Below are 18,742 nucleotides of genomic sequence, written 5' to 3'. Positions count from 1 at the left end.
GTATCCTACACTGGATAGATTGAATGGTCCTCTTAAATGTCTGCTCTTCCCTACCTGGCCTGGGTTTTAGCCTTGAGTAATTTCCTGCCTTTGCAGTGGCAGCAGGTTCCTAATTGGGGCCTCTGGTCTCCTGGTCTTGCTAGTCTGTTTCCTCTTCCCGTCATTGGTGTCAGAGATGTTTTTCAAAAACACTGTCTTATCAGATGTTCCACAACTGAAAGCCTTCTTCTGTTGCCGATGCTTTCCCAATCCCTTGTTCAGGGTGTCAATACCTCGGCCTTCCTCATTTGCATCACCTCTTGCTGTTTCCTGCTCAGAATGGCCTGTACTTCAGACACTGGGCTCTCGAGGGCCTCAGCTCTGCTGTGTTCCACACTTGGCTGGGATGCCGGTCCTCCTGGACTTGTCCACTAGACAGACTCCTTTTTCAAGACATATCTTCTAGGAAGTCATTTCTGACACCTTTAAGTTGACCTAAGCCTCACATTTTACCAGTTTTCTAGATTTTAGGTCTGATTATGTTCTTGATTTCCCCATTGTGTGTAAAGTGCAAATACTTGAGTAAGGTGTTTGTGCTGAGCCTTTCACCGTCGGACCCTAACTTTCCTTCCTTCCATGACCTGCCTCCCCCAACTCAGAGTCCATCTGATGAGACTGTTCTCAGTTGCCTCAGAACCCTATTATTTTGATTCTTCATTTTGTATTTTTCCTTCATTAATGGACAGAGCATCCCCTTTCTTTTAAGATCCAACTCAAACATGATTTCCTTTGAGATAGTGATTTATTCCTCACTATAACCAATCCCTTTACTCTTACCCTTTGCTCACATAGTAACATGTATAAAGCTGAATTTTTATTATTTGTTATAGCCTTTTATGATCTTTAAAAAATATTTCTGCTTCCTTTGCTGTTTGTGAGCATCTTGAGGGTAGGGCATGCATCTTTCCTACCTTTGGATCTTAGTATGAAGCATAGTAGCTGGGACAAGATGCTGAGAAAAGGTTTCTTAATTATAATAAATATTCGGTTGCATTAACTGAAGAAGTAGTTTCAAAGAAGATTATAATAATTGAGAACATCAAGTCATTATTTTGTGACAAGCACAATGCCCTATATGATTTCTCATTTAATTTTCACACTGGAACTCCGTGAGGTCTATTGTCATTACCCTCATTTTGTTGATGAAGATGATGAAGCTTAGGCAGGTGAAATAAAATGCCTACAGCCACACAGGTTTCTGGCGGTAGAACTGAAATTTGAATATAGATCTAATGTCATAGTCCAAGCTCCTAACCATTAAATGTTTCCTTTTGATATTTAATGAATTTATATTTGTATCCTTGCAAACTTTGAAGTTTTAAAAACGTTGTCGTCTACTTGTTATTTCCATATTATCTCATTTCAGCCTAACAGCAACTCTGACGTTCATTTTAGCCCCACTTTATGGGTAAAGAATATGAGGCTGTATGAGTAAATTATTTGTCACAGGTTAAATGTTAGAATTAGGGAGAACCTAGTTCTTCAGAGTATAATCTAATTTTAAAAATAAATTCATTGATGATGCTGTTTAGGTTTGAAGTTTATTACTTTTTTGTTCAGTGCAATCTTAAAATATTTGTTGTATACCTATCCATCTATAAAGCACCTAGTGGCAGATCATTATTATTACTTCTAATTTTTTTTATTGTGGTAAAGTATACAGAACATAAAAGATATCATCTTAACCATTTTTAAGTATGCAGTTCAGTGGTATGAAATACACTCACATGGTTGTGCTGCTGTCACCACCACCCATCTCCATAGCTCTTTTCATCTTGCGAAACTGAAACTCATTACCTATTAAACAGTAACTCCTCCTTCCCCCCAGACCCTGGCAGCCACTATTCTACTTTCTGTTCCTATGACTATGACTACTCAAAGTACCTTACATAAGTGGAATCACACAGTATTAGTCTTCTTGTGACTGGCTTATTTCATTTAATATAATGTCCTCATGTTCATCCATGTTGTAGCATATTGCAGAATTTTCTTCTTTTTTAAGGATGAATAATATTCCATTGTATATATAGACCACCTTATGTTTATCCATTCACCCATCATTGAACACTTGGGTTACTTCCACGTTTTAGCTACTGTGAACAGTGCTGCTATGAACATGGTGTACATATACCTCTTTGAGACTCTGCTTTCAATTCTTTTGGGTATGTACCCAGAAGTAGAATTGCTGGATCATATGATGATTCTATTTTTAATTTTGTGAGGAGCCACCATACTGTTTTCCACAGCAGCTGTACCATTTTACATTCCCACCAACAGTGCACAAGAGTTCCAAATTTTCTGTGACCTAGTCAACACTTATAATTTTCTGTTTTGATAGTAGCCATCCTGATGGGTGTGAACGGTATCTCGTGTTTTTTTTTTTTTTTAATTGGAGTATAGTTGCTTTACAGTGTTGTGTTAGTTTCTACTGTGCAGCAAAATGAATCATCTATACACATACATACACATACATATATCCCTCTTTTTTGGATTTCCTTCCCATTTACCACAGTGCATTAAGTAGTCTTGTTGTGTTTTGATTTACATTGCCCTAATGATGAATGATGTTGAGCATTTTTTCATGTGTTTATTGGTCCTTTAAACATCTTCTTTGGAGAAATGTCTGTTCAGGTCCTTTGCCCGTTTTTGAATCAGGTTTATATGTTGTTGAGTTTTAGGAGTTCTCTGTATGTTCTGGATAATAATTTCTCATCAGATAGATGATTTTTGAATATTTTCTCCTTTTTGTGGGTTGCCTTTTAACTCTGTGGGTAGTGTCTCTTGACGTACAAAATTTTTAAATTTTCATGAAGTCCAATTTGACTATATTTTCTTTTGTTACCTGTGCCTTCGATGTCATATCCAAGAGATCATCACCAAATCCAGTGTTGTGAAGCTTTTGTCCTAAGTTTTCTTCCAAGAGTTTTATTGTTTTTGATCTTACATTTAGGTCTTTTACCCATTTTGAGTTTATTTCTGTATATTCTGTTAGGTGAAAGCCTGACATCATTCTTTTGCATTTTGATGTCCAGTTTTTACAGCACCATTTGTTGGAAAGAGTGTTCCCCACTGAGTAGTCTTGGCACCCTTGTCAAAAATCCTTTGGTGGTATATGCAAGGATTTTATTTCTGGGCTATCTTATTCCATTGTCTGTATGTCTGTCTTTATGCCAGTACCACACTGTTTGGATTACTGTAGCTTTGAAGTAGATTTCGAAATCAGGAAGTATGAGTCCTTCAATTTTTTCTTCTTCTTTCAAGATTGTTTTGGCTATTTGGGGTCCATTGAGATTCCATATGAATTTTCTGATTGGTTTTTGTGTATCTGAAAAAAAGTCATTGGGATTTTGATAGGGATTGCATTGAATCTATAGATTGCTTTCGGTAATATTGACATTTTAATAATATTAGTTCTTCCAATCCACAAACATGGGATGTGTTTCCATTTACAGTTGACCCTTGAACAACAAAGGTTTGAACTGTGCGGGTCCACTTATACACAGACATTTAAAAAGTAAATATGTACTACAGTACTACATGATCTGCAGTTGGTTGAATCCATGGATGTGGAACCATAGATATGGAGGGCTGACTGTAAGGATATACATGGATTTTTGACTGTATGAATGTAGGCGCACCCAACCCCCATGATGTTCAAGGGTCAGTTGTATTTATGTCTTTAATTTCTTTCAGCAGTGTTTTTTAGTTTTCACTGTATAAGTCTTTCACCTCATTGGTTAATTTAATTCCTAAGTATTTTATTCTTTTTGACGCTGTTGTAAATGGAATTATTGTAATAATTTCCTTTTCAGATAATGTCAAATACTGTGCTCATTTTACTTTTTCTTTTCCAATTTAGATTCCTTTTATATCTTTTTCTTGCCCAATTTCTCTGGCTAGAACTTCCAGTACTACATTGACTAGAAGTGGTGAAAGCAGGCATCCTTGTCTTGTTCCTGATCTTAGAGGAAAAGCTTTCAGTCTTTCACCATTGAGTATGATGGTTGCTGGGGTTTTTTCATATATGGCTTTTATTATGGTGTAGTAGTTTCCTTCTGTACCCCATTTGTTGAGTGTTTTTTTATCATGAAGAGGTGTTGAGTGTTGTCAAATGCCTTATCTGCATCTATTGAGGTCATCATAGGATTTTTTATCTTTCATTCTGTTAACGTGCTGTGTTAACGTTTGTTGATTTACATAGTTTGATCCATCCTTGTGTCTATAAAGCACCTAGTGGCAGAGCATTACTGTTAAATTTTTTTTAAACTTCTAAAAGTAACATAACCATATTGTAGGATACGTGCAGAAAAATAAAAAGCAGAAAAATAATCACCTGTAATTTCTCTACTCCAATCCCAGTACAGGACCCATTTTGATGTATTTCTTTCTGGTCATTTTTCACATGCTTATTATTTTCTCAACATTGTTTAGCCTTTTTCCTTGTTATATGGTTACCATAAATTATTATTAGTAATGGGTGCACAATATTCCATCTGGTGAGACTGTTCTGTGCTGTTTTGGGAGGGAGGAGGGGTGAGTAGTAAGATAAACATTTATTGTAAGGTTACATTACATTATCTTACCTTCAAATCAACTGCGTGGGTTGACACTATTAATTTTACTTAAGGATATGCCCACTGGGATGCAGAGAGGTTAAATCACTTGTTCAGGGTCATGTAGCTAGTAAGTTGTAAAGCTGGTATTTGAACTGAGACCTGGTGACTTAAGAGGCCATGCTTTTTCCCCTTTACTTTTGTATTGCCTCCATATGTCATTTATTAAATTCTTATAACAACTCGTGTTTTAATATTCAGTAATATAAGTAATGAAGGTGAAAGCTTAGAGGATAAACAGTGGTTGGTACAGGAACCATTGCTGTAGAGTGGGTTAGTGCTGGGCACTGGACTGATCGCTTTACGTTCATTACCTTGTTCAGCTTTTATTACGACCCTGTGGGTACATATTATCATCATGCTGCCATTGGTTGGATAACTTGGGTGTTTTCAGTTTTTTCACTAGTCTCCTCATGCTTTGAATTATTTACTTATGATGGATGCTCAGGTTGTCTCCATTTTCCCTCCACCTTGCAAATAACCATGCATTGCTCCAACTCTTCACAGCTACAAGTAACAGTTTAATTTTGACCTGCATGAGTAATTTGTTGATGTGTGTATCCGGGAACATTTTGACTATAGGAAATGCATCCACTTAATTTGACCAAGCTCTCAAGAGAGGATGCCCATCCACATGTTCATTAGTGCACAAGGACACAGTTTCTGCAAGCGTCTGCATATACTTGACGTCCAGCATAAATTTTGTCACTCAGATATTTTAATTTACATTTCTGTCTTTATTAATGAGAGCACCAGTTCTTGGTGTTCTTATAAGGTTTTGGCCTTTCTTTTCTGTGGATGTCTGTTTTTATACTTTGCCCATTTTCCCACTGGGGTTGTCTTTTTCTGTTGATTTGTAGAAGCTGTTTCTGTTAATTCTCCTATGCACTTTATGCTTTGTAAATATTTTTTCTTATTCTGTTAATCTGTTTACTAACCTTTCTCAAAGTGTTCTTTGTTGAACAGAAATTTTAGATTTTGGTATGATCAAATTCAGTATTTTTTGCCTAATGTTTTGTGCTTTTGAAATTTTATTTAAGGAATCCTTCTTCTTAATTAGACCACAAGAATTAGGTCTTTATCTGTAGTTCTCTTTTTATGCGGTGGTAGAAAATGATCCAATTTTATTTTTCTCTCTATAGTGAGTCTGCCTGCTTCTTTAGAATTCGAACTTTAGAGTCAGCAACTCTTGGAGATGTTTTAGGGGCCCTTAGCACACCATATAGTTTACTCTTAAATATTTAGTTGTGCCATTTTTTGTTTGCCCTCGGCCCCTGCAACCTCCTCCCACCAATAAGTAAGCTTTATAGGTAAGGATCTTTTTCTGTTTTGTGTATTGGTATATGCCAAGCACCAAAAGATAGTGACTGGCACATGACATTCACTCAGCAGCCTTCATCTTACTTGTGAATGTTGAGTGCATGTCCGCTCTTTTCCTGTAGCCAGTTGTCCTTGCTACAGAAAGCTTGAAATCTCTACTAGAACTAGACTGTTTCTGTTATCAGCTCTCCTATTAACTAGCTGTGTTTTCTCAGGGAAGTCAGTTTCCTTTCTTCATCTGCAAATTAATGCCCCTGTGTAACCACCGTCTTAATCAAGATATAGAAAGTTGGGCTTCCCTGGTGGTGCAGTGGTTGAGAGTCTGCCTGCCGATGCAGGGGACACGGGTTCGTGCCCCGGTCTGGGAAGATCCCACATGCCGCGGAGCGGCTAGGCCCGTGAGCCATGGCCGCTGAGCCTGCGCGTCCAGAGCCTGTGCTCTGCAACGGGAGAGGCCACAACAGTGAGAGGCCCGTGTACCGCCAAAAAAAAAAAAAAAAAAAAAAAAGATATAGAAAGTTGTCATCACCCCCAGAAGTTCCCTTGTAGTCCTTTATAGTCAGTTCACCTGTTCCTCAGCCCCAGGCAATAGTGATTGGCTTTTCTGTCACAGTGACTGATTATCTTTGCTTGTTCTAGAATTTTATATAAATGGAATCATATAGTATCTTCTTTTTCGTGATTAGCTTCTCCTGGTCAGCATGTTTTGAGACTCATGTGCTACGTATATTGATAGTTTATTCCTTTTTTATTGCTAAGTAGTAGTCCATTATATGGATATACCATAGGTGTTTTTTGTTCGTTTGTTTTACTTTTTGGTCACACCGCATGGCATGTGGGACCTTAGTTCCCTGACTAGGATTTGAACCCACGCCCCCTGCAGTGGAAGTGCGGAGTCTGGACTGCCAGGGAAGTACCTATGCTACAGTTTTTAAAATCCAGTCACCTGCTGAGGGGCATTCGGGATTATGATAAAAGCTACAATGTGTTTTTGTGTACTGGTGTAGATGATGTATGTTTGGATAAATACCTAAGAGTAGAATACCTGTAACTGGGGCCATAAAAAAGGATGGATGGTGGATGGTTTTTAATTTGTGTATATATATTATATTCATATGTGTATCAAATAAATATAAACAGCTAGAGCTTCATTTGTTCCAAAAATATTTTGGGGACAATTAGAGAAAGAATTAAGTAGCGTAAATAGAGTAAGGTAGTATGTATCAGAAGGGGACGGGAAGGGTGAAGAAAAGAGAAATGAGCATTGATCTGAATAACCTAGTCAACCATTACAGTAGTATAACTCTCTCTCCTATATGTATATACATGTATATATTTTAAAATCTTGTCCATTTATATCTTTAATATTATACCATGAACATTTTCTCACACTGTTGTGTTTTTTAAAACAATAACTTTATTAGGTGCATTTTGCTCTATTGGGTGAATATGTAACTTATTTTATATCCATAATTTATTTTACTGTTATGGACACTTGGATCCTTTTTTTCCCTATAAAATTTCAGGTGTGAGGAACATTTTTCTACATAAATCCCTTATCTCGTACAGATTGTTTCCATAGAAGTAGAATTACTGAGTCCAATGATAGGGCCACCTCTAAGGTGTTGTGAGAAAGTGCTTTCCAGACGGTGTTTTTAGCAAAGCTGTGTTGAGAGTTGGCTGTCTTAATGCATCTTTACCAGCTCTGAGAATAATTTTAAGTATCTTGCTCACTTGACAGGTGAAATAGTTTTCTTACTGTTATAGTTTTGCATTTTAAGAATACAGGCTCTTTGTCATATTTGTAATAAAATATTCCATTTTATTGTTTGCTTTTCTTTTTTTTAATATTTATTTATTTATTACGGCTGAGTTGGGTCCTCGTTGCTGCGCGCGGGCTTTTCTCTAGCTGTGGTGAGCGGGGGCCACTCCTCGTTGAGGTGCGTGGGCTTCTCATTGTGGTGGCCTCTCCTGCTGCGGAGCATGGGCTCTGGGTGCATGGGCTTCAGTAGTCGTAGTTCGTGGGCTCTAGAGTGCGGCTCAGCAGCTGCGGCGCACGGGCTTAGTTGCTCCGCGGCATGTGGGATCTTCCTGGACCACAGCTCGAACCCGTGTCCCCTGCATTGGCAGGCGGACTCCCGACCACTGTGCCACCAGGGAAGCCCCTGTTTGCTTTTCATTTGCAGAATGGAAGTCAGTGGTGGTTGCTCCAGAGGCTAGGAAAAAAAAAAAGATTTGTGATGTTTATGTCATGGAGAAATTTCACATTTCTTATCTAGTCAGATATTTTGGATCTTCTCCTCTGTTATGTCCATAGCTTTTATACTCAGAATGTCCGTTAACATCATGAGATTAGATCAATCTTCACTTAAAATTTTATCTCAAATGTGATGTTTTCAGTTGAGTCTTTTTTCAGCCCCTGAGCCAGTTCAGTGAGGCCAGTTGGGAGCTGTTAGGTACTGAAATTATGGGGCAGTACTGATTTTATCCAGATCATCCAGAGTATACTTAAAATAAATTTGCTATATTGCCATCAAAACGAAGGCCTCTAGCCTTCATGATAGTGTGAAGGTGTAAGTAAGGCAGTGGTCCCCAAACTTTTTGGCACCAGGGACTGGTTTTGTGAAAGACAGTTTTTCCACGGACCGGGGGTTGGGGGGGAGGTGGTTCAGGCAGAAATGGGAGCGGTGGGGAGGGATGGGGAGCGATGGGGAGCGATGGGGAGCGGCAGATGAAGCTTCTTCGCCCACTTGCCTGCCGCTCACCTCCTGCTGTGTGGCCCGGTCCCTAACAGGCCTCAGCCTGGGGGTTGGGGACCCCTGAGGTAAGGGGCAGGAGGGCAATACAAAGCGTTCCTTGTATTTTTTAATTAACAGAAAACAGTGCATTTTTTGGTGGTTCCTTCTTCTGCAGAATATGATCATAGTTATAATGTTTTCATTAGTGTGCCCATCTCTCAATATACTCATTTCAAACTGCATGACACGTTTCTGAGATTGAATCATTATTAGAAGGGTTAAAGATAGATAATTAATTTTAGGAAATTATGATTCATAAGACTTCTTACTTTTGTAAAAATGTTAAATTAGCAATGGCTGTTACTGTCAACTATATTTTTTTGTCTTGGAACATGCAGAATTATCTCAGGGGAGATGAAATAACCCTGGGTTCTGCAGCCTTTTGCTTGGACACACCTCAGTGCTCAACACCTGTTGGAAAGTAGCATCCTAGGAGAGACATTGGGAGGGAAGTTATTGGAAAGAAAATGGATAGGATGGGAGAAAATTAAAAAGCTGTTGAAAAAGTTCAGAGAAATTGACTATAATATTTAAATGGTAGACATTTACATACTATTTCATGACTTATACTAAGTGAAATTAAAATAGGAGACTAGATGGCCATTGTAAATGCATCTCAAACCCAAACTGCTAGTTTTGTCTCTTTATTTGAAGATCAGTCCTTGTGATGGGTATGTAGCATGTAAGAAAATGAGAGACCTGGAGTGACCTTAACCTGAATTATTAGCATAAGTATTTTCATAGGAACTAAACCTTCCTGAGTACTTGATGATCTAAGAAAAGGAAAAATGGGTTGGGACCCTTTGTTATATTTAAGGTATTGTTTGAGTCACTCAATCCTTCAGAATATATTTATAATTACCTTGGATAGCCTTAAGGCTTATCCAGTATGCTTAGCCTATAATACTGAGTAAGATGACGTTACTCCTCATTTGTGTAACATCTGCAGCACTCTGGTTCTGTTCTACTTTTTGAGAAAAACAGGTGAGAAAAAGTAAGGAATCCCTCAAGTTTAGGCATTGCTCTGAACTAAGGAAGTCGAGCCCAACATGCTGTCACTAAGAGAAAGGAAAGTTCTCTTCTATTGTGCCTTCATCCATGCTCTACTGATGTTTGAGTGCACAGTGGCTAAGAATACCCATTTGTGTGGTGAAATTCAGTGGATTAAAATGTATCAAGGAATAATAAAGTATAATGCGTTTCTTGTTAAAACAAAACAGCAAACTGGGACTGGAAAGGAATTTTCTTAATAAAAGCTACCAGTATCCTTTAGCAAGCATCATATTTATATTTGTCACTTTATATTGATAAAATATATCTAATAGTAACCTTCAGCAAGTGTGTTTAATGATGAACTGTTATATGAATCCTTTGCAAGATCTGAAACAAGAATATCCATATTAATACAACCTAAGGGTACATTGTACTGGAAGTCCTAATTAGCACAATAAGAAAAGACAAGTTTAGTAGACGTACTTAGACAAACCTAAAACTAATATGGGTTTAGCAGGGTTTCCCAACCTTGGTGTACCAGCAACCACCAACCAGAAAATATTAAATAAAACCCTCTTTTCAAAAGAAACAAAAAACATGCAGTACCTAGGAAAAACCCAAAAGATGTGCAAGAGTTTTATGGGGAAAAATTATAAGACCTTATTAAGGACATAGAAAAAGTTATAAATAAATTAACAATTATGCAAAGTTCATGAGTGAAAGTGAACATTACTTAATATTGTAATGGTATTTATTCTCCTCTAATCTAAATCACAGCAGTGTTTTTCATGGATCTTGCCGATTGACTTTAAAATTACTATGGATGAATAAAGGACAGAAGAGCTAAGATGAGTTTAGAAAGGAAGGAGGGGACCTGCCTAAGATTGGCAAGCTTGTGTGGGACCAGGGAGCTTTCGTACATTTGGATGGATGGTAGATGGTGGCTACTTTTTGGTAAAAATAGTCTTTAGCCAATAGGTACATGAACAAAAGTCAAAAGGGAGTACTGTTTAAAAAAAAAAAGTCTTCCTGCTACCCCTGCCTGCTGAACCAATGTTCTTGGAAGTAATGTCTTTTACAGTTCCTGGAATATACCTCTAGAACTCTTATACAGAGATAATTATATAATGTTTTTGAGAAATTGTACCATTTTATACCATGATTTTTTTTCACTGACTTTTTTGTAAATTGAGGTATAAGTGACAAATAACATTGTGTTCGTTTTAGGTATACAAGATAATGATTCAACATTGGTATGTATTGCAAAATGATCACCATAAGTCTAGTTAACATCCATCACCACACAGTTACAAAAAACTTTTTTCTTGTGATGAGGAATTTTAAGATCTGTTCTCTTAGCAACTTTCAGATATGCAGTACAGTAGTATTAATTATAGTCACTATGATGTACACTATATCTCCATGAGTTATTTGTCTAATAACTGGAAGTTTGTACATTTTGACCGTGGTCACCTGTTTTGCCCACTCCCCTCCCCACTCCCCACCTCTGGCAACCACCAGTCTGTTCTCTGTATCAAATGAGGTTTTTTTTTTTTTTTTTTGGTTTGTTTCACATATAAGTGAGATCATATGGTATTTGTCTTTACATGTGACTTATTTCACTTAGCATGATGCCTTCAAGATCCATCCATGTTGTCATGAAAGGCAAGATTTATTTCCTTTTTTGTGGCTAATACTCCATTATATATCTGTATCTCACATTTTCTTTATTCATTCATCTGTCCATGGACACTTAGGTTGTTTCCATGTCTTGTCTCTTGTAAATATTTTGGCTATTGTAAATAATGCTTCAGGGAACATGGGGGTGCAGATGTGTTTTCATTTTCTTCAGATAAATACCCAGAAATAGAATTGCTGGATCATATGGTAGTTCTATTTTAAATTTTTTGAGGAACCTCTGTTTCTTTTCCATAGTGGCTAAAACAATTTACATTCCCACTAACACTGTACAAAGGTTCCCTTTTCTCCACATCCTCACCAACACTTGTTATCTCTTGTCTTTTTGATGATGGCCATTCTAACATGTGTGAAGTGATATCTCATTGTGATTTTTGATTTGCATTTCCCTGATGATTAGTGACGTTGAGCATCTTTTCATATACCTGTTGGCCATCTGTATGTCTTCTTTGGAGTGTCTATTCAGGTCCTCTGCCTGGCTTTTAGTTGGGTTGTTTTTTGCTATTGAATTGTATGAATTTTTTTTTTTTGCGGTACGCGGGCCTCTCACTGTTGTGGCCTCTCCCGCTGCGGAGCACAGGCTCTGGACGCGCAGGCCCAGCGGCCATAGCGCACGGGCCCAGCCGCTCTGTGGCATGTGGGATCCTTCCAGACCGGGGCACAAACCCGTGTCCCCCGCATCGGCAGGCGGACTCCCAACCACTGCGCCACCAGGGAAGCCCCATGTATGAATTCTTTATATATTTTGGATATTATCCTTTATACCGTGATTTTTTAAATACAATATATCTTAGAACTTATGTCATCTTAATGTCTGTAATACTGCTTCATTTCTTTTAATGATTATATAATAATCCTTGGCATGTTATATTATAAATTAGGCCCCTAAGATGTATGTTTAGATGTTTCTCATCTCTTCTTGCTGCCAAAAATGCTAAAATGAATTTCCTCCCTTGGGTATTATTTCACACGTGTCTGACTATGTCTGTAGGATGAATATCTAGAAGCAGAATTGCTGAGAAATTCTTGCTTAATCCTCTACAGAACTTTAGAATCACCTTGCCTAGTTTGTGGTGGTGTTCAGTTAAATTATCTTAGAGGGAATTTGGATTTTGTTGTCTTTCATCTAAATATCGAGCATGTCTTTCCATTTGCTCTTTTTTTATATCAGTAGCTTTTCAAAAATTTCTTCATATAGTTCTTGTCCTTTCTTCTATTGCTAAGTATTTTATTTTTCTTATTGCTGTAGTAAATAATTGGGGTCTTGTCTTTTTTTAAATCTCCTAAATTTTTTTGTTATGTATGTGTATATGAATGCTATTAATTTTAGTATATTAGTTTGTACCCAAACAAATAATTGATTAAATTCTTTGATTTAAAATAGCACACTAGCTGATTTTCTTGGGTTTTATAGGTATGTATTATGCAAATAATGATCATTTTAACTCCTTACCAACTTTTATACCCCATTTCTTTCTCTATTTCAGCTATGTTGGTTATTACCTTTGGCAAAGTGTCAAAGACATTTTTTTTTGTTTTGTTTTGTTTTTGTTTTCTTTTTGCGATACGCGGGCCTCTCACTGTCGTGGCGTCTCCTGTTGTGGAGCACAGGCTCCAGACGCGCAGGCTCAGCGGCCATGGCTCACGGGCCCTGCCGCTCCGCGGCATGTGGGATCTGCCTGGACTTGGGCATGAACCCGTGTCCCTGCATCGGCAGGCGGACTCTCAACCACTGTGCCACCAGGGAAGCCCCAAAGACATTTTTGAATATTCCTGATCAGGTTAAGGAAGTGCTTATTCATTCCCATTTTGTTAGGGGCTAGATGTTGGATTTTACTAATTTTCAACATGTTTAGAAATTTTGTGATTTTTCACTTTCGATCTATTAATGGGATGAATTATATTTCTAGATTTCTTAATAAATCTTCCTAGAAATCCTGGAATTAAATACCCAGTTATGGTACATTCTTTTGATATTTGAATGTATTAATATATTAACATTAATTTATGTTAATATTTAATATTAGACTGTATATTCAAATATTTTATTTAGGATTTTTTAATACCAGTATTCCTATGGGACACTAGTTTTCTTTTTCTATGCAATTTTTATGGGTTTTGTTACCATTATTATGTTAGATTCCTTGCTTTCCTTCTTTATTATGTTCTGGAAGAGTCTAAATTGCATTGGAGTTACCTGGTCACTAAAAGTCTGATAGAATTACCTTGTGAATATGTCCCTACCTGGTGTTTTTCTGGACAGGTTATTTGCCAACTTCCTCTGTTTATTTCTTTGGAAACATTGGCCTTTTTAAGTATTCTTTTTTTTTCTGTGGTCAACTTTTGATCATTTATATTTTCCTAGAATATCATAGTGATTATATCTTCGTACAGAAATGAACAAAGTAGTTGCTTATGACTGTTTTAATTTCCCTTTTATAATGCCTTTGTCTCTGTAGACATTTCTTAGTTTGTATGTTTTTGTGCTTTGTGTCTTCATTCTTTTTTTTTTTTTTTTTTTACGGTACGCAGCCCTCTCACTGTTGTGGCCTCTCCCCTTGCGGAGCGCAGGCTCCAGGCGCGCAGGCTCAGCGGCCATGCATGTGGGATCTTCCCGGACTGGGGCATGAACCCGTGTCCCCTGCATCGGCAGGCGGACTCTCAACCACTGCGCCACCAAGGAAGCCCTGTGTCTTCATTCTTGATTAGATTAGCTAATGATGTCTTCATTTTATTTTTCACTGAGAAGGAGCTCTTGGATTAATATTGTTCTACAATTTTTGTTTTTTTTTCACTAGCACTGCTTTAGCTTTTTAATGATTGTCTTTAGATTTTTTGCAGTTTTCAGATAACCTTTTGAATCAGTAGTTTATGAGAGTTTTCTAGTTTCATTATTAATGTCTGGTTTAAGTTCACTGCAACTAGGAAATGTCTATATCACTTTCGGAATCTATTAAGGTCATTTTTTTTTGGCTGTGTTGGGTCTTTGCTGCTGCGTGCAGACTTTCTCTAGTTGCAGCGAGCAGGGGCTACTCTTTGTTGCAGTGCGCGGGCTTCTCATTGTGGTGGCTTCTCTTGTTGTGGAGCACGGGCTCTAGGTGCGTGGGCTCAGTAGTTGTGGCTCGCGGGCTCAGTAGTTGTGGCACATAGGTTTAGTTGCTCCACGGCATGTGGGATCTTCCCGGACCAGGGATCGAACCGGTGTCCCCTGCATTGGCAGGCGGATTCTTAACCACTGTGCCACCAGGGAGGTCCCAAGGTCATTTTTATGGCTGACTTCATGCTCAATTTTAATGAATCTTTCTTGGACCTATTGACAAGTTTGTTTTGGATTTCAGAATAAAATCAATTAGATCTGTCTTACGAATTAGGTCTTCTGTATCCATACTTAATTTTGTTCAGTAGATGTTTTTGTGGACTGAGAAAAGTGAATTAAAGTCTCATAATTCTGTATTGCTGTCCATATTTCCTTTATTTCTTATAGTTTTTGTTTTATAACTACCTATGCCCTATTTGTCTTTTTTAAAAATGATTTTTGCCCTGATTTCCAAATCCTGTCCATTGCAGTATTGATCCCTGTTTCATTTGGATTGCATTTTTATGATATGCCTTTGCCCATTCTTTTTCAGTCTAAGTCACTTTAAGTGTCTCTTGTAGATAGTATATTTTTTGTTTTGTGATCCAATATGTCTTTTTCTTTTAATTGTTGAGTTTAGCCAATTTGTATATATTAGAAAGACAAACTTGTTTGGTTTTGGTCCTCTCATGTTTAATAGCCTTTCTTTTGTTGGTTTTTATCTTGCTACATAATGTGTTTTTTATGAGTTTCTTCAGATAACTTAGAAATTGTTTTTTTGTTCAAAGAGTACCTTTATAAACTTAAATGCAGTGGTGTGCTTAATTCCTAAGAGAATTTCTGTTGGCTCCCTATTGTGAACAGTGAGGAAATTAGTACATTTTCACTTTTGCCCATTTCCCTTCCCCATATTCCAAACTTCAGTTGATTATTTCCATTGGTGTTGACCTTTATATATCAAAATATATTTATACCTCTACTGCATGATTTGTCTCCCTTGACTGACAGTCAGTAAAGTTGACAAATCGGTCTGTGTGGACTGACTCCACCTTGTCTTCTCCTGCCCCTTCTCCTACTACAGTGGGGCTGCAACTCCCCACGTCGCTTCCTTCTTATCCTCCAGTTAACTTTAAATAGTGCTGTTTTCTCTGCCAGTGCAGTTATCTCCTAAACAGAAAACAGTTCTCTTCCATGAACTGAAGACACAGAAGGCTCTGCAGTCCCTCTGCCACAGTTTACTCCTTGTCTTGCTTGAAATTCATCCCCTGAGTTTAGAAGTTTCTTCAAGGATGAGTTCTTGCTTTTTTTTTTTTTTTTTAATTTTTGGGCCGCACCGAGCAGCATATGGGATCTTATTTCCCTGACCAGGGATCGACCCCGCAACCCCTGCATTGGAAGTGTGGAGTCTTAACCACTGGACTGCCAGGGATGTCCCAAGTTCTTGCATTTTGTTTTTTTGGGTTTTTAAAAAATTAATTAATTAATTAATTTTTGGCTGCATTGGGTCTTTGTTGCTGCGCATGAGCTTTCTCTAGTTGCGGTTGAGCGGGGGCTACTCTTCATTGTGGTGCACAGGCTTCTAATTGCGGTGGCTTCTCTTGTTACAGAGCACGGGCTCTAGGGCCTGTGGGCTTCAGTAGTTGTGGCACACGGGCTCAGTAGTTGTGGCTCGCGGGCTCTAGAGTGCAGGCTCAGTAGTTGTGGTGCACGGGCTTAGTTGCTCCGCGGTATGTGGGATCTTCCCGGACCAGGGCTCGAACCCATGTCTCCTGCGTTGGCAGGAGGATTCTTAACCACTGTGCCACCAGGGAAGCCCTTGCATTTTGAAAATGATTTGTTTTGACTGCTTTGATACTTAAATGACAGATTAACTGGATACAGAATCCTCGTGTCGTACTTAATTTTCTTGCAGACCCTTGGGCACTTCTGCTCTGTCTTCCAGCACAGAATGTTTCTCTGGAGAGACTGAGGCCAGCCTGGTTTGTCTCATAGTACGTTTTTGTGTCGGGATATCCTAGTTTACTGGTAGAGGGTGTTGGGGTTTGATTGGAGGGGAATGGAAAATGGCACAAATTCAACTGTAGCTGTAACATTTTATTTCCTTAAAAAACAAAATGATATGAAGCAAATATGCCATGAGTTCAGTATGACTGCTGAGTACAAGAGATTCTGCAATATTATTCTCTGTGGTACAGGGTGTGTTTGAAATAAAATTTTTAATTAAAAAATATGCCATGTAACTATAAATCAGGGAGAGCTTGTATTCTTTAGTGATCGAGTTCAAAATATATTTAATCGAAAAATCACATATTTGCCTTATTGATCACAGCATTCATTCTTGTTTTCTTTATACGGTGACAACCATTCGTGTAATTCCTGTATTTTCTTTAGTGTCATTCCCTAAGTTTTGAGTAAAAGTACTTTATATTCTAACATCTTGAAGATTATAAAATTCTAGACTTAGGATCTGTAGAGTGGAGGTTAGTGGCAATTGCTACAGAGGCTAGAACTAAATGGGATGTTTGACTAAAATCTGTTAAATGATTTATATATGCTAGTTTGGGACTATTTTGAACAAATATTCCTCTAAATATACAAAGTAGACTTAAGGTTTAAAATATCGTGATAATTGAAAGAGTTAAGTATTGAGGACTGGCTTTTCTCTCTTTCTGCAGGGCTCTGATAAGTATGTCACAATAAAAGAGAAATCACCTCTATTTTCTTATTTTTATTCATTTTTATTGTTTGGTACTAAGGGATTTTAAATTTGTTTTTCCTCTGTATTCAGGTACATGTCTCGAGTCCACGGTATGCATCCAAAAGAGACCACTCGTCAGCTGAGCTTGGCTGTGAAAGATGGTCTTATTGTGGAAACGCTAACAGTGGGCTGCAAAGGTTCAAAAGCTGGTATCGAACAGGAAGGATATTGGTTGCCAGGCGATGAGATTGTAAGTTTTTTTTATTTTATAAATCTGGAACGTTATTTAAATATAACCCATAGAAATTTATTTTCAGAAGTTTAGTAATACTCACTTCCACAGTTTTTACTAACATTAAGGACTACATTGGTAGGATGGATACTTTCCTTCCTGATTCTTTAGGAGAAAACTTGGAGCCTGCTTTTTCTGTCTAGATTACCTTGAATCTGAAAAATAAAACAAAGGAAAGCCCTTTTAATGTACGCACAATTTAATGGTACTCCTAAGCGTTTTCTTCAGTAAATATTAGTAAAAAATGTTTTGATGAGGATAATGTTGATGACATCTAGACAGATTTGAAAGGGATATATACTTTTTTACTTAGGGGCACATATAGAAGTATATTTTTTTAATGTAAAGATTGGTTTCATGTGTACTATTTCTGTCTTCCTACCTTATTTGCTTTTGATTTTTCTAATACCTTCATGAAAAGTCTATTTTTGGAAAGGAAAGCTTTCGAATATAATAAACGTTAATTTTTTAGTTCTGAAAGGAATAGATTTAGTAATTAGATATATTGAGAGTGTTTTATCATGAATTCTCTAAAACCTAAAATTATAAAAATGACACAAAATCTTAAAATTGGTTATTTGTGGAAACATTTCCCCAAAACATTGTCTTTCCCTTTCTGGCTCTAGGCAATTGAGCCAACACACAGACACCCACCTGTCAGGTCTGAGAGCAATAAACTAAGAACACTGTTTTCTGTGGGGAGCTGGTCCACAGAGGCAGCTATCAGTTATATACTTAGAGAAGCTGTTAGTTTTTTACACTGTTTTTGTTAATTTAATATGTGCCTTGAAAGTTTCTGGAAAGAAAATTCACGTTTTCCACAAACAGAAAACATGGAAGAAAAAAATGTTTAATTTCATTGGTATCATTTGATTTGTGCACTAGAAGTGTTCTTGAAAACTTAGGTGAAAATGTTTATACCAGTATAATTCTTCTGTAAGCTAATTCTTCTTTAGCTTACAGAAAAGTAAAGCTTTTTGCCAATAAAGAAACTTTGGGTGCCAGGCCATAATAATAATAATAATGTCAAGTGACATAAATCTGTCTACAGCAGACATTTAAAGGAGGGCCATGGTTAGCTGATACCTTATTATACGCTCAAAATAATCTAGATAATATAAAATTTCTAGTCCCAAAACATTTAGCCATGTACAGATTTAGTACAGAAGGGTATATTGATACTGGGTTGGCCAAAAAGTTTATTTAGATGTTTGT

At 37.4% G+C, this 18,742-nt stretch overlaps 1 protein-coding gene across 15 annotated transcripts in view; it reads left to right on the top strand.

The window, feature by feature from the left end:
• Window positions 1-18,742, top strand: part of ZMYND11 (zinc finger MYND-type containing 11) — a 139,071-nt gene that overhangs the window by 65,635 nt on the left and 54,694 nt on the right. For 14 of the 15 annotated variants that reach the window (XM_089906637.1, XM_089906640.1, XM_030763980.2 and 11 more), the window contains exon 3: window positions 17,326-17,485. In XM_089906637.1, coding sequence (XP_089762763.1) covers window positions 17,326-17,485 — 160 coding nt within the window. Of the gene's footprint in view, window positions 1-16,449; window positions 16,529-17,325; window positions 17,486-18,742 lie in introns of those variants that run through there. The other variant, XM_089906641.1, reaches the window with a different exon arrangement.

This window comes from Delphinapterus leucas, chromosome 2, assembly GCF_059928025.1.
Source record: "Delphinapterus leucas isolate spDelLeu-1000000601 "Yukka" chromosome 2, BTC_Dleu_Yukka2, whole genome shotgun sequence".
In the NCBI taxonomy this organism is placed as follows: Eukaryota; Metazoa; Chordata; class Mammalia; order Artiodactyla; family Monodontidae; genus Delphinapterus; species Delphinapterus leucas.
This window is presented reverse-complemented; position numbering and strand designations above follow the sequence as displayed.